General features: G+C 40.3%; 1 protein-coding gene across 2 annotated transcripts in view; it reads left to right on the plus strand.

Annotated features, from left to right (window-relative positions):
- The window catches only part of CDH20 (cadherin 20), a 113445-nt gene that overhangs the window by 69992 nt on the left and 26362 nt on the right, over positions 1 to 17091 (plus strand). For both annotated transcript variants that reach the window (XM_062617705.1, XM_062617704.1), the window contains 3 exons: positions 8038 to 8404; positions 14499 to 14793; positions 16450 to 16569. In XM_062617705.1, coding sequence (XP_062473689.1) covers positions 8162 to 8404; positions 14499 to 14793; positions 16450 to 16569 — 658 coding nt within the window. In that variant the 5' untranslated portion in view covers positions 8038 to 8161. The remainder of the gene's footprint in view (positions 1 to 8037; positions 8405 to 14498; positions 14794 to 16449; positions 16570 to 17091) is intronic.

Here is a 17091-nt window from a genome sequence, read left to right on the forward strand (position 1 = left end):
CTAATGGAATATCAATGCACTTATATTAGTGCATAAACTCATTTCCTTGGAAAATCAGACTCAAACCAGCTGCAGAAGATTCTCCCTTTTGAAGGAGGACAACAACCAGATGGCTCACAGCAGATAATGGAAGGATGGGAATTTTGGCCAAGAATACCTCAGCTCGTACAAAAGCTGCTATTGCATCAGCATTACAAATTGAATGCCAAGACAGATAGAGCACATGGTTTTTGAGTCCCCTCTGAAAGATTCACCTTTAACAAACTGCCAAGCCAAGAATTTGCCAACAAGATGAAGCTTAAAAAATCTTTTATATTCTAGTAAATGCTAGTTCTTCTTAGACATTAAGAAATTCAGGCAGAGGAACAGCCATCTAGCACACTAAACCTTCTCAAATGGGAAGAGACTGGTAAAGCTGGGAACATGTCCCATCAGTGGATTATGAAGAAGATGGAAAATAGATAATTGAATCCTCTTTGTGAGGGGCATTGTTAGTGCATGCTGCATTTATAGATGGCAATTAGATCACTCTTCATATACACTCGCTGTGGAGACTGAAACAATTGAGTTTGAAGGCAAAAATCTAGAAGCTGGCATGCAAAGCATCTGGGGCTGTTTTTTAGGCTTTACTAACCAATTCTTGCTGTATTAGAACAGTTCTGGAACAAATGAGGTCAACACATCTTTTTCCCTTTTTACTTTATCCTTTCAGCTTGAAAGTGTCCTGTGAAGGCTAGACACGCATATTCTGTATTTCTAGAAACACTTTGAAGCTAGATGATAGGAACAAGGTAGACTTTGACAGTTCAGATTGAGAAAGAAGCTGTAAGTTTCTTTTGCTAGTTTGATTTCATGGACAGCAGCTTGAATTTGGATTGAAAATGTTCATCCTGTTGGTTAGTGGCATGTCTTTATGTTCAGACAAGGCAATCACTGAGGTCAGGACAAGGTACAGATGCCACTGCTGTACAGGTGAAGCAAGGTCAGATTGGAGAAATACAAATTATATGAAAGATTTCCACATCTTAGAATCTCCTATGGCTATTTTATAGGTTAAAGACAATCCTTTCTCTATGAATATAGCCACAATTTTATCAAAAAAAAACAAAATAAACCCCACTGTGTGCTGGTGGGTGCATGAGTGAGGGACGAATATTGTTTTCTGGTTGGAAAAAGGAGTTACCCATCCACATCTTTGTCTTCAACAGATGACTTTGAAAGGTGGTTGTTCTGAGTCTATTTCTAATATGACAAAACACTGTATGAAAAGCCAAGTTAACCAGAAACACAGTCATAATTAAGCTGGTGAGTTTTCACCAGTAACAGCATTTAGGTACTTGCCTATCATTACTTTTGATCTTCATGCATGGGAAGAAATATTACCTCTATCTGCCCCAGGCAGACAGCTGCTTCTCATATCTGTCTCCAGGTAGCAGATAACATGTTTTCCATCTTTGACATTTAGGGAGTATCAGAGAGCTTTATTATCTAGCAGCAGCCATGGGATAAGAAAGAGTCCAGTTTTCACTTCTATGTGGAAATATGTCATATTCTGGGGACTAGCATACCCAAAATGCAATGTTTTGTAGTCAAGGAACATGATTTGCTACCATAGCCACCACGCAGCACAGACAGGGACACCTCAGGTTCAAAATGCAGTCCAGGTGTGCAAAAGGAATAGGTTTTATCCCATTGCGGGGGAATGGCAGATCAGGAAAGGCATCTGCTCAGGATCTGGAAGAGGGGAGGGAATGAAGCAAATGGGCAGAAATGAAGCAAATGAAAAATAGAGGGAAGGCATTAGTACATTTTTCTCAAAGAGGATTGTAACAGTTGTGACTAAGTCCTGTTCAGGGCTTAAATATTCTACTGCCTGGGGCAGCAAGATGCATCCCTGAGCTTTATCTAGCATTTATTTCTATTTTCCAGTTTATCTGCAATGCCTCACTTAGCTCCTACTGAGGCTGACTTCAGCAGGGTTAGTTAAACCAGCATGGAGCTTTTGAAACCCTTTTGTATTTCTGTCCTATTTTTACAGTAGTATTTACGGTACCTCACACTGAGAAAAAGCTGGAGATCAGATCCTCCTCTGATGTAAGTTATCGGCATTATTTTATTTGGAAATGTTTACTTTGTGATTGTGTTTCATTATTTTTGATCTTTTTAGGCATCTATAACCATAGGGTTGGGATTTATATGATGGGACTCCCTCTGTCGTTTTGTGGGATTTTTCACTCTGCAGGCACTCTGTAGCTTTGAAGGGCTTCAGATCTTAAGCAAAATGAGTTCACTGATGTGTCCCGGGAGAGACTGTTGACTGGTCTGTAGATGTAATTTTATGACAACGATTGTATTCTGAGTTAATGTTTATGCACCATATGGTATGTTGTCAAGTTTCATTGTATTTATGATAAAAATAAAAATACATGTTCAGGGCCAGTCTATTTTCAAGAAAAGTAACAAATGCCTCTAGATCTTTCCTTTCAATTTAAACTCTCTCATTAAGTATAACAATAGGTAATGATAGCAGTAGGAGTGGCCCGGGCCAGAGATAAAACATATGATGCTGTGGAAGCAGTCCAAAAACATTTAGGACTATAATCAAACAGCCTGTTTAGAGGTACCTAACTTAGGTACTGCAAGTGTTAGGATTTCTAAAATGAGACAAGTGTTATGTAAATTGCTTAAGATATTTTAGATCCTGGCTCAGTGGAGCCTCCATCCCTAGAGGCTGGTTTTAGGCATCTATTGCTGGTGGCTCGCCTTGTACAGAATATAGCCTACACTTTCTTACTGACTGGCACTGCTGTGGGGTTATTGCAAAGACATTTTATGACAAGGCTGTGAGCAACTAAGAGTACAGGAAACATAAGAAATAAACTGTATAAACATAAAATAATAATCTATTTACCAGGGGGTAAAAAAACTGTTCAGTACTCACACACCCACGTTGGGTTTAAAATAACACGAGAAATTCAAGGAACAAAGTATATAGCTCACTAGGAGAATTCTTTTCAGTCAAATTTAGTTTCTTCCTACTGTGGTCATTAATGAGTTATTTGGTTTCTTTTGGCAAAATGGTGGGGGGAAAACTCTCTAAAAGTGTCATTAAACGCAGAAACAATTTTTCATCAACATGCTGCAGTGTATGTACTGCTAAGAAACACATATATATATATTAGAAATATCACATGTATTTGTGTATTTATGTACAGAGAAAGTGGAGGAAAGTGTTTAAAAATGATTGTCTCTCTCTTCCCCACTTTCTCAGTGTAACATGTCTCCTGCAAATGAATTGGCTCCACTCAAGCAATGTGCCTGCATAGGATCCACTAAGGTCTGTAGCATTCTGCATGACTGCTGGGTCCACACAGCAAAACACATTGGAAGGACCAGGCATAAAAGATATAAGAATGTAATTAATTTTATGAATGCAAATAGTCCACTGGCTTTCTGGGAGATCACTTGATCCACATGATGAACATATACACTAAGCATGTACATAAACCTTTTCAATTCTGAGCTTTTTGACCATAAAATCTCTGTGTTTATGCAGATATATATTGAGCATAATACATTTCAATCCCAGTGGAACTCTCTGGATGCCCATATGGTCATCCAAACTACTAATATTTTTATCCTTTCCTTAGAAGCGATGTTCTTTTCAGAATTAACAAGATAAATGGGTCACGTACAAAAATGCTAGAAGTTGGTTCTATATCTGGCAGATATTTCTTTTTCCTTTTAATATTTTCCCAGAGCTAGATATTCAACTAAGAATAGCTTAATTACGATACAAGTATTTGTTAAGGAGGAGTCTTTGAAATTGGAGCATGAAGAGGAGCTCACACTTGGAAACCACCTACTTTAATTCATAATATGGGGCAAAAAGAGAAATTTGTATTTACATTGGTGGAAAATGCATTATTTTGACCCTTTTGTGTAGAACAATCAGGTAGTTTCTTTGTACCGTGTATGGACCACCAATTGCACAGAGATCCATCGATCTTCACTGTTTTTTATGAAGTCGAAAGCCCTGTTTGTAACTGTTTAGTGACATGAAGAAGGATTCTCTCTGCAATATTTGCAAGAATAGAAAAAATAACCTTAAAGTGTGAGCTGATAATGAAATATTCATCACAAAAGCAGGGGCAAGGAAGGCGTTCACCTTGGGACAGGGATCTAAACAGCACAGGTGCAGCTAAGACTATTACAATGGAGTACTCAACTATGGGTAACAAACTGGGTTCTGAAACATTTAAACTGTTCTTGAAAAATAAAAAGCCTTCTTCAGAAATCCCACAGCTTTTGGTCATGCAGTCTTCCCGGGCTCAATAGTTCTTTTGTGTGAGCAAGGAAAACAAGATTTCCTTTCCTTTACTGCCCTGAAGTCTTTTGCACATCCCCATACTGTGCCATGAAACATGTTTCTATAATGTATTTCATATGACAAGCAGAGGCTTAATTCCATCTTTGCAGATGTTCCTAAGGACCCATTTTGAAGGGTTCTAAGAAAAAACTTGCATTAAGAGAACATTAAAGATTTGGTTTTTACCTCACTCAGTCATGCCAGCAAGTGTCTTCCTGTTTGACTGGTCCCCCTGATCTGCCTGCAAGGCACTACCTAGCCTGAGGCAGAAGAAGAGGCTCTGCCTCAAAGCCTGCATCTTCATTCAGTGACAAAAAACACTAAGGCCCACTTAAGACCAGAGATACTGCCAAGCTAGCCCATTCAAAGCATATGGCTATCATCCTAATGAACTGTTATCTGTAGAGTCAAAGTGACCCCATACTTCTCTATTAAACTCACACAGTGAAGAAGCTGTCTGCATGAGTACTCTGAAAGACTCAGTCATCCCTTACCTAAACTGTAGCTCAACCATCACTTGTGCTACCACACAACTCAAACCCTAAAAGTACACGTGTGCCTTTTACTCTGCTGAGAAATATTCTGCTTGACTAGGAGTTCTTGCAGAGCCAGAGGCCAGTAGTACATACCTGGGGGAGAGGAAATTGTCAAAAAAAGAGTCTCAGAGAAATCAGCAGCACCTGGGGCCAGAAGTTTTTTGTTCTTTTAATACTAGCTGAGGACCTGAGACAGAAAAAATTAAATCCCATTCCCCTTTAGCCTCAGAGACAGAGGAACCATTCTTGATTAAACATTATTAATAGTGGTAATTTACCTTTAGTCGAGAAGTAAACTGTGATGAGTTTGAGCCTGCTTGCTCACAGTTTTGGGAAGACACAATACACCAGGAACTCTGGTATTAACAAATATCCTCTACAAGATTTTACATTAGTTAAGAGAAAGTTTCCTGATGGTTGCCATACCCCAGAATGAGATTACATTGGGAATACGAAATGCTTCTAGGGATGTTACCCCTGCAGGTTACTGAGTTGCGCACTGTTTTCAAGAAATGTTCATCATGGAACTGCACTGCAATCCTGAGTGACATTCAAATGACAAAAGCTGTTATCACAGGGAGCCTGAAGCATTTATTTCCTTACTCTTGCCCTTTATTTCACTGTTTCTACATATTTTGCTTTCTTCTGATAGAAAACACATGCAGAAAAAAAACATCCTGATTATCATATTTCTTTTGATATCATTACTGGTCTACTGGTAACTCTACCAGTTTAGTTAACCATGTCTTGATACTACTTTGCCTGAGTGCTGTTGATCCTTGTTGGCTGAACTTAATTACAGGAGACGTCTGGCACAATTAGTTTTGAATTTGTGGTTTGGAAGTTCACTTACAAACAGTTCTCTTTGACACTAGAATTGGTCCATTGTGTTGTATCACCTTTTTGACACATGAACAAAAATGTAACTGACTTGTACAGTAGATGGAACTTCTTAGAGTAAAAACTTCAGGCAGGACCTTCTTTTCTGGATTGCAGCCTGCCTCCACTTCCCCCTCCTGTTGCATGGCAGAGGCAGTTCTGTGTTCCCTCAACTCATGTTGAGGGATGATGGAAGGCCCCTTCCTACATTTACTCACCAACAAAACATGGGTTGTCAATAATGTCCCCCTGACTTTGCCGAGAAAAACTTGGTCATGCCAAGAACAAGGTGGACATACCCATTGTGTGAAGAGGACTTCAGCCTCCACTACCCAATGTAAGTGTAGATCAGCAATTGAGAGCTAAGGACTCACAGGACAGAGAGAGGTAAGCACTGCACACACAGCTCTTGGACTCTTTTAACTGTGGGTATCCAGCAAACTGAGCCTTGTCCCTGTGTCTCCGAAACAGCTGCCAGCTTCTTTGTGAAGCAACAGACACACAGGTTACTGCTGTCCTTCTGGGCTTGTACTGCTTAAATAAATCCCCATTCTTTGCCTTTGCAGACAATAAGCCCTAGCACATTACATAGGCAATATCTAAACAAGCAGCAGTTCTGTACATTGCTCTGCTTAGAAGAGATTTACCATGTTCCATTCTTAAAGTTTGTCCTTTTTTTGTTGTATCTATTGAGCCTTAGGCTGTAAACTTTCAAAGGTAAAGGGCCTACTAGTTGTTTGCTACACTTCACAAGTCTGTGGACTAGCAGCACTTGTGTAGTCACAGTCCTTCTGGGCTTTATACTTGGAAGCCTTATTTTGTGTAGAAATTAGTCTGAGATAGATCATTAAGTTGCCTTACTTCCGCTATGGACATCTATTCCAGACCTAATCTGCCTTTTTCAGATTTCAGGCAACTTTTGGATTAAATTCTGAAATTCTGTTTCAGTAGATTTGTGAGTGTACACAGTTTTCCAGTTGTACAAGCTTGGATGCTGGGGAATTTTTAAACACTCTCTTCTCTGTTGAAACACTGCATTGTCTCAGTCTTCAAAACATTGTCATGCAACTCTTCAAAGTTTTTTTATGATTTTGAAATCTTTCAAGGATTTCAATTAGAAATATGTGTCAGACATCACCTGCTACATTTATTACCACAGCATAAAACAATTAAGCCTAAATACTTAAGTATAGAACACCAGTAAAATAAAGTGTGAACTGCTTGCTTAAGCCTGAGCCCTGTATGCATTTCCTAATAAGTTTGTCCTGAAAAGAGAAAGATTTCTTAAAAAGAACAGCAAAAATACGAGGCCCACAGAGTAAATGTAACTGGGGTGTTTTGACAGAGTAACTTGGGTGCAGCACCACATCATTAAACTCAGCAAAATGGTGAAGGAAAGTAGCCTGAAGTGAGCTCACCAGCTAAACTGACTTCATGACAACAAAAGATCCTAGACTGATGAGAAAGTGTTCTCTTATAGAGGTCAGCATTCCTCTGCCTAAACAAGCCTTTCAGACTTGTGAAGGAAAAAATGTGTAAGCTTGACTTGCTTGGACACACCACCCAATAACATGTGACCATCAGCACTCTGAAACCTTTTGTGGGTTATAAAATGATTAACTGACCATTCAAATTCTAGAAATGTTGAATTTGTAGCAGCAATCAAATCCTCAGGGAGGAGGCAGCAGAGTGTGAAAGCTGAATTCCAGCAACAGGGAGGTTGAAAGAATAATTAAAATTAGAAATAACTTGGAGCTGCTAAAAGTTATATTTAAGGTTTGCAACATAGCAATAATACCTGTATTTATGTAGACGTGTGGGCTTGCACGTGTATATAATTACAATGACATAATTTTCAAATAGAAAGATGGTTGCCAAAGTGTGTTCACCAGCTATTATTTTTCAGAGTGAACTGTTTTTAAATATTCCCTAAGGACTTCTGGTCATAAATACTTCTAAAGAGTATGCACTTAACTCATGCCAATCAATACTATAAAGCAACACTACAGCTAAGTTAGCGAAGTAGAGAACTCTTACTTATTGACTAAACCCTGGTGATTCTTGTATCTAAGGCTTCAGTTCTGCAGCTTATATGGAAATAGAATTCCTAGTTTCAGAAGGTGTGCATCCTGCTATTGTATTTTTATATAGAAGATTAAATATTTTACAGCATATATGCCTATTGAGGAAAATCTTTTACCTTGGTGGGGGGGGGAAAGCCCATTCTCCTATGACTTTTCTTTAACTTTACAGGAGACTACCATTCCCAGAACAAGGATCTCTTGGACATTTTAAAGGACTACACACAGGAGCTACTTTCTTCACAAGGGACCTAAGATACTGTGGTTTGACTTTTAAGTCAGCCCTTGTAATACAGATGTGGACTTCAGGTAGAATGAGCAATGCAAAGAGCTTGCTTGGACTTGGCATGTCCTTGTATTTTTGGGGACTGATGGACCTTACTACAACTGTGCTGTCAGGAAGTGCCAGGCCCCTCACTGAAGGGCAAGAAGACGACCTGTCAGACAAGCTACATCAGCGCATGAAGAGGAGCTGGGTGTGGAACCAGTTCTTTGTTCTGGAGGAGTACACAGGAACCGACCCTCTTTATGTTGGGAAGGTAAGACAGGAGGATATCTGGCAGAATGTATACATCTGAGTATCTGCAGACTGTGGTGAAATACAGGAAGTTTCCCTAAGTGCCTTTACTTTCCTCCTGGCAGTGAATTTATTTATTTAACTTCTGCGTCTAAGAGCTTTTCCCCAGTGTCACCTTCTTTTGGGAAGAATTTCTGTTTCGGAGGCTTTCAATCTATTTGCCTGTTTCAAAGAAAGAGATCTGCCACATCAGTCATCATCTGTAGTTATGGTAGTGTTAGAAAATCTGCAGTGATCTTTCCAGGGACTCCAACAATGTCAAGGCAAAACAAGGTTTTATTGGCATGGAATTAGGAAAGAAAGGAAAAATTTGTGATCATGTTTCTGTCTGTGATCAAGTCAGCTGAAAGCTGAAATTCACAATCTAACTAAATAAATAGCCAGTTTCCCTTGAAAATTGACATTTCAATTTTTATTTTCTAAAATTCTGTAGGGTCAGAGTATCTTCTTGCTAAGCACAGCTTGACTGCAAGTTAATGCTGTGGACTTCAGAGAAGTTGATCCAGATCTAGAAGGATAGATGGACAGCTCATTAAATCCAACCATGAAGGGTCCTCTTATACCCCAATGTTATCAATATTCTAGCCAATTTTGGTTTAAAGTATAAATTTTATTAAACTGAGTAAGCGATAGCAGATAAAACAGGGCTGGGTGCGCCGGGGAGCCCTCCGCTCCGCCCAAGACGCACACACGCGGTCCCTGGGAGGCGGTCCTTTATCTTCTCCGGTTCAAGGCCCGGCCAATCCTGTCTCCCCTCCTCACTCGGATGTTGACATGGCTCTTCCCCATTGGTTCCCTTTGTTGCAGGGGTCTCATTACTGAGAAGTTTCGGGAAGTTTCGAGAAGCTGCCAGAGGCTTCGAGAAGCGTCCACTGCCAGCCTCCTCACCGTCGCAGCCCCCTCCCCTCAAGCGTTGCAACAAGACACCACTTCGAGGCACCCAGCCTCCTTTTCTCTCTCACAATCCCGCACAACAATACAACTGACCTCCCCCCATTACCTACAGAGTACAACAGTTACAGAGTCAAAAGGAGTATTGTTTCACATAACGACAGCCACAGAGAGCCTCCCTTCCCCCAAACCTCTTGATGAACAAACCCCACACATTACACCAATAACATACACATCAGTACAGATACATGTCAAATGGATCTCTAAGCTCACCCCATCTTCTTGGCAGTATTTTGCATTTACATTTCTGTAGCTCCTTGAGGAAAAAGCTGGTGGAAATCAAAGCAGTGATATCTGCCATCACAATCTCCCTCACTATAACCATCCTCTTTTTTTCTGTTTTCTGACTGCTTTTAAAGACTCTGAATTGTTTAAAGTATTGACCCTTATTCAAAGGTTTATGGTCAGCACCAAGGTGACAAATCTGAAAAAAGTGGGGAGGAGAAGATTTAGTGTACTTAAGTGTTTGAAAAAGACAATTAAGATTTTAGATGCCTAGAATATCAGATACCACTATGATGGGTGCAGACTATATATAGGTAGATATAAAAAATTAAGAACTAAGAAAGGATGTCAGAAAACAATTCCTTTCATTGCTTATTTTTATATGATCAAGGCTTCTTCTTTCTTTCCTATCTATCCATTTGCAGGGAAAACAAACCAAAAACAAGAATCACATATCCAGAGGCCCTTTTTGGACTTGTATTTATCATTCTGCAGCCCCATGAAGCTAATTTGTGCCTTCAGTCACTCCAGTATAAATCAAAATGAATCCACAGGCTTCAAAAGACCTCCTCCTCATTTATCCCTGTGTGACTGACAGCATGATATTCTCTCCTTCCTCCCACAGCAACGGCATTCCTACTGATTGCCGCCAAATGAGACCTCATTAGTCTTCATTCATCTCTGCATCTAGCATTTCAGCTCTTGATATCTGTATTGATTAAAGAAATTAATATTTGTTTTCATGCAATTGCCAGCTTTGGAACAAGGGCCAGACATATTATTTCACACGCTCAGTTTCATCTGAAATGACTCCAGACTTGCACTGTGAGCTGAATTTTAGCTAAAACAAGTCCTGGAAGAAATTGACTCATCGTTGGTTGATACTTGATTTTGTCATTAGGAGCACAAAAACTTGGCGCAGTCGGCAGTGCTCTTGAACTCGCTGCTGCTCAGCTCTGCTGAACGGGGTGGGGGAAGCAGATACAACTCTTCGTGATCTGTGCCCACCATACAAAGGCCCAACCTGCTGTCAGAGAACTCTCTCCAGGAATGCCAAAGCCACAGCTCTGTCAGCACAGAGTGTGAAAGGGCTAATTAGCTCGAACAGTTAACAGAGCCATTTAACCCCATACACTGTTGAGCTGTCTGGGCTGGATCTCTCTGAAGGCCTAGCTCTGTGCTGTTCCATGTAGACCAGACAGGGAACTCTATTGCCAGAATGGGCCTCTGGGGGGCAAACATTTCATCTTCTCCCACCCCTGAACTGGGGGCAGAGCAGGCAGCTGAGCAGTGGGATGAACGCAGTGGGGGTTTCCATGATGGAAAAGCTTACCCTTGTCTCACACAGCCAAAGGCACAGGCTCTCAGAAGGCCATAAAGCCTACTACAATTTGTCACCCTGCCTGCATTTGTGCTGCCTGTGTCTTAGGGATCCTTAGGAAAGGGAATAGTCTGTGGGCTGAATTAATTGTCCTGGCAGGCCAGAATTTTTTCAGTCCAAATCACCTCAGGCTGACTCTGAAACAACTCTGGAAGGGCTTGTGCAGGGCCAAGAGGAGGTGTGGAAGAACTTCCAGCCTACTGCTTGCTGCTAGCACCAGCCCCCCAAATAGCTCTGGGTCCCATGCCTGGACAGGCAGAGCATCTTCTGATTGACACCACCCACAACACCGTGAAACACCCTGCTAGCAAGGCCTTTCTTTTATCCATCTGCCCACTCCAAGCCCAGGTCAGAAGGAGAAAGAGTGCACAGCATAGATCCAGTTGTATCTACTTTATATTCTGAAGGATTCCTGTAAGAGAAGGGCTCTTCCGGATGCTCTTGTACAGCTGTTTCTGGCTAGCTATGTATGACTAGAACAACCCAGAAAGCACCCTGACTTGAACCATAGGTGCAGGCTTGCCTAATATGATTTTCAAGGCTACTATGAAAAAATGTAGTTTCCTATGTAACTGTAAAGCAAGGTGTAAAGTAGCTTATGGACAGGGAAATTAAAAGAAACTTCCTGAGGTGAAGTCGTTATAATTTTTGCTTTTCTGTAGTGTTCATAATTTAAAGTATTTCAGCTTCTGAGGTTCCTGGTCCTGTCAGATAAATACAAGGCTTCAACTTCCCTAGAGGTAGCCATTATTGGCTAATAGAACAAACTAGAGAAACTGAAGCCCCCATATTTGCTACAGCAGCTAAAACTGTGTCAGTAATTGAACTGGGGACAGACTTCACCACTTTGCCATGTTGGAGACTCCCTAACCCTGTTTCAAAGCATTTGAACCATAGCAGATGAATGAGTAACAAAATGCTTCCTTTCTATGGACTATCACTGTAGATCAAACAAACTTACTCATGCATCCTCACTACCTCCCTGGAGGTAGAGAAAGGAAAGCACATCAAGGATGGAGTCACAGCCTGATTAGTAGAGCTGTGCAAGTCCTCCCCTGAGCTGCCCTCCTCAGCACCACTCTATCTGCTTTTTGCCAGGAAATGTGTTGTTTAAATGCAGATATAACCTCCGTAATCTTTCGCACCATCCTCATCAAAAGAAGCAATCCAGGCTGACACAGTTAACAGTTTCTCAGGAGTTATTCGCTTTATTCCTCCCATATTCCATTCCTTAATATGGAGGAGAAAGTACAAATGAATTTCTTCTGTGTCAGCCACAGGGGAGCACAAATTATTGCACCACCTGTAAAACAGAGCAAGCTTAAACCTGGATCACCTTTCCAAAGTACTGACTTCTATGTACAATCTGAACTGCAGGATCCTGATACTGGGTTTGGTGTGAGCAATGGTGCAACCTTCAGTCCCTTCAGACACCAAATTCTTTCAGATTTATTGCAGTCTGGCAGTATTATGGCTTTTATGCTCTTTTTTGCTGTGTCTAGGGAAAGCAGGTTACACAAGAAGCTGCAAAAGTGCCGGTAGCATTTCTTGCTACTTAGTTTTGGTTGAGACCCAATGTTTGTAACAAATCAATTAGACAGAGATCCTCTTGTACTCCCAAATTCTTATTAGCGTGCCATGTTCATTCCTTGTTTGCTCCCTACACAACTGCAATCATTCCAAACAGGCTTTGGACCAAAGGTGCAATTTAACCTATGAGTTTAATTCAGCATCTTCTTCTAAGTCTTTTAAACTTCCCTGAGCACCTGCTATTTTAAAAGGTACGCCCTTTTCTTTTTTCTTTTTCTTTTCCTTTTTTCTTTTTCTTTTTCTTTTGATGTTTATTTTTATTTTCCTTTTTTCTTCTTTTTATTTTTATTTTTATTTTCCTTTTTATTTTTAGTTTTATTTCCTTTTCCTTTTCTTTTTCCTCTCTGAAAGACTCCCATCTCTCAGTTGCAGTAGTCACTAAAGAGATCAGTGATGAAGCAATGAAATGAAATATCAATGGCCTGACATGGCAATTGTCACAGTCTTCCAGTCTGTTGCCATTAGCAATGCTTAGGGCAGATAAGCTAATTTGTCCCCTATTAAACTTTTTCATATGTGTAAGTTACAGTAGAGTTTTCAGTGTGTTTTTAAATACCTCAGAGATGAGATTTCTTCGTTCTTTTTTGAGAGAATAGTTTGTAATTAAATGCATTAAGTTTGACTTCTGCTTTTCCACACAAATTATCATTTATATTTGGAGTCTTTCTTTCAAATCCTACCAAAACTGTGCTCATATATTCCATTTGTTATTCCAATATTTTCCTTTCCAGTACAAATATTTACCTATGCATATATGTATATGCATTATATATGCATTTTAAAATGTGCCAAACTGAATCCAGCCCACTTCGATCACTTTTTTCCTATTATTTACCTATTCTTTATCCAAAATGATAATCACACAATATTCACACCTGAGCCATTCTTGAATATCCCATTTTGATTATTGCATCTCAAGTCTATTGTGTTCCTGTCTTTTGGAACTTAACCAGCCCCGTCTCTGGGCACAGGTCTTTATGTTCTATCCCATAAAAGCATGGAAGTATGAGCATACTGTTAAGAATCTTCCTACTGTGAGTGAAATAAATAGATCGATTTATTTGTCTTTTGATGTAGTATCCCAGTATTTCATGGGAACTGTGTGGTAGTCCACAGGATGACTTCTTTCTCTGTTTTAGATGATAATTAGCACTGCATTTACTTCTCTCCTGTTCTGTTGCATTCACAGCTAAGTGTGGCTGCTCAGGACTAATCAGCAGTCATTCAATAAATCCATTTACTAATTCTCTAGAAAATCTCGGATGCCTCTAATCTCTATGGCCTGCCATGGTCACAATCATTTCTCATTTACTTTACATACTGTCCGTTCTTTCCTGAATATTTAAGGATCAATCCTAAATTTTACTGCTAAAATTTTCATGGTAGAAAAAAAATAAAAGATTTCTGAATCATGACAGTTACTGAGTAGCTCTCCCATCCTGCTTTCCCCTTGATCCCAAACAGATTTGCCTTATCTGTCCCAGCATTATGCTACCCCTGACTCCTCTTAAACCATGTGAGCAAGCACAGTCCGCAGCTTTGCTGACCTCACCTTATCCCAAGCCTGGCAGTGAGGCCTTCTCAGTGGCCATTGCAACCAGGCAAAAGATAATTACTGTGTTGAGTGAGATCTCAAAAAGGTACAGAGCCTGTTCCTTTTTGGTTGTTTCTGCCCTTTATTCTGGCACAGCTCTGGGGCCAGAAATAGGAAGACAGGAGAGGGTTTTTAATTGCAACTCTGTGATACAGACTTTACTGAGTATTTGCCTCTTTCAGCAAAACAAGTTCATTAAAACCAGATCGTGAGTTCCAACAGTGAGATCAAAATGCTCAGGATGCTCATGTGCTTGGTGTTCCTCAGCAGCTGCTTGCCCAGCTCATAGTAACTGAATCCTGTTCCTTTTTGCAGCTCCATTCTGACATGGACAGGGGAGATGGTTCAATCAAATACATCCTCTCAGGAGAGGGAGCTGGCATTGTATTTACAATTGATGATACAACAGGGGATATTCATGCCATTCAACGACTGGACCGGGAAGAAAGGTCACAATACACCCTCAGAGCACAGGCTCTGGACAGACGAACGGGCCGGCCGATGGAACCTGAGTCAGAGTTCATCATCAAAATCCAAGACATCAATGACAATGAACCCAAGTTCCTGGATGGACCTTACGTAGCCTCTGTTCCAGAAATGTCACCTGTGGGTAAGACAGATTTTGTGGAGTTTCTTTCCCTATAAGCAAACTGGAGATGATCACCAAAACATAAATTCCCTGACTCCTTGGACTAAGCCTTTGTCCCTTGTGCCAGAGCCACAGAACAGGAGAGCTTTCCCTGGGGTGCCTGGCTGCCACAGAAGAGGGATAGCAGGTTTACACCACATTCAACTGGGCCCCTCTGAAAGAAAACACACCAAGGGAAGCCGGAGAGCTGAAAAAAGGTGTATTTTGAACATGCCATCCTCAGGCAACTTGCAGTAATGTACTGCCCCTTCTCTCCTTCCATCAGACGGTAGCAACACTTATAACCATTAGGCAACCATTACCACCCAGAAAAATAAGACAGCTTTAGGAACCTATTCTAGTTCATACTGAGAGCTGAAGTAGTGCCCAGGAGACATGACAACAATTATTAGGAGCTTTGTGCCTTCTGATCCCTGTAAGTCTGCACTGAAGTCAGTCCAGTGAATCCCAAGATTCTGGTACCATTTGCTCTCCACTGTTAGAGAATGAGATCATGTCAAAGGCAGTCCCGTTGCTGTAGTGCAGAAGACAAACAGCAGCCTTCCTACCCACCCGAGTCAAGAGAAACCATTTACATGTAATGGATCCAATATTCCCATAAAACATTATTTTTCTGGACTCCTTTCTTTCAGAGTGGCTCATTGCTTTTTAGCTGTGACGTCATTACAGAGATAGTACCATATAAATCTCATGTCCTTCTTTAACTTCTCATACTTCAATATTATGTTGGCATAAAGCTAGAGACAATCATCAAATACAAAAGTTCCATTCAGAAATGGTGTTTCTTAATGGTAATGTCTAGATTGAATTCAGATTTATTTTCAAGTGTGTATCGAGTAACATTGGATTTGTTTCTAACACAGAACATTAAGAAGGCTAGGTATATTCATAAAGGCATTGTCTGACATTTTAAGGAGTCAAAACTCACATATATTTCAAAGTTATGCTTTACCATCTCCTTTTTAATGATAAATTAATTCATCTGCAAGCCATTAATGGCTTTAGAGGAAGCAGACCTTGAAAACCAGTTGAAGAAAAGAAGTCTATATACATCTGTGCAGGTTCCAAAGGGCACTTAAGCACATTACAATCACAAGGTCATTCAATGTAAACTGCAATCCCACAGAGAGATAATCTCAGATACACATCCCTTCACAGTCACTATTTGTGTACAAATGGTTTCCATCTCAACATACAGCATTCATAGGCCTGCTACAGCAGCTCACGATTAATTTCAACAAAGCTATAGATCTTACTTGAGCTGCCTTTAAAAAATATTTAAAATCAAGAAAAAGGGAAAAAGAAGCAAGGAATAAATAACTACCAGCCCTCTGCAACCCATAACAAAGTACTGTTATATTGGCAATTCTGTAACTGTAGTCCTTAGACTACTAGCTTTTTTATATCTTCTTATAGATGCATGATGAATTTATGCCTGTTAATTCCTTTAATGTTAATGAGATAAAAGTATGGGCAATAACAATAAACACTATGAGCATCAAATGAAAAAGTTTGTTGTGGTAAAGCTTTTGTTAGGCACTTCAATTTATTTTGAACTGTACTTTTCATGCCAGCTCTTTATCCCACAAAGTCTTACCTGATGGATTTTTTTGTCAGGCACCTCTGTTATCCAGGTGACAGCAACAGATGCTGATGACCCAACCTATGGGAACAGTGCAAGAGTAGTGTACAGTATTCTCCAAGGACAACCATATTTCTCTGTGGACTCTCGGACAGGTATGTTATTTCATCAAGGAATGAGGCAGTGTGAAAACAAAAGAAAATGTTTCAAGCAGAAAGCAAAGGCAGTGCCTTGTGACTGTGGTCAGAGAAACGTATTTCTATGGCTCAGAGTCAAGATAGAGCAGTACTGTGTGTGGGCTAAAGCAAGGCCATGGTAATGAGCTCCAGAATGATGTGCTTTCTACAGTGCTATATTCATCCAAATGACTGTATTCTGCAGCTCAGAAGCTGGATGGGTCGGATGCTGTATATGTTCTTGTTGGCATCTATCATTGCAACAATGTCTTCAGCACATCTAGATGGTAACAAGGCTTAGAGGGAAAAAAAAGTAACCTATGAACCAACCAGGACTGGAAAGTGCAACTTGGATGAAGTTACCCAGCATAGTTTTTTTACCTAAAGGTGGTCTTGTTAATAACCTTAAATTTATCTATAGGATACCCTCACTGTTTTGCTTTCTCTCTCTCATTTTCTGTGTATATCCAAGGTTCATATCCAAAAGAGGAATCTGGCAGG

Source organism: Pezoporus occidentalis, unplaced genomic scaffold, assembly GCF_034315485.1.
Source record: "Pezoporus occidentalis ecotype Australia unplaced genomic scaffold, CSIRO_AGI_Poc_V1 ctg2, whole genome shotgun sequence".
Classification (NCBI taxonomy): Eukaryota; Metazoa; Chordata; class Aves; order Psittaciformes; family Psittacidae; genus Pezoporus; species Pezoporus occidentalis.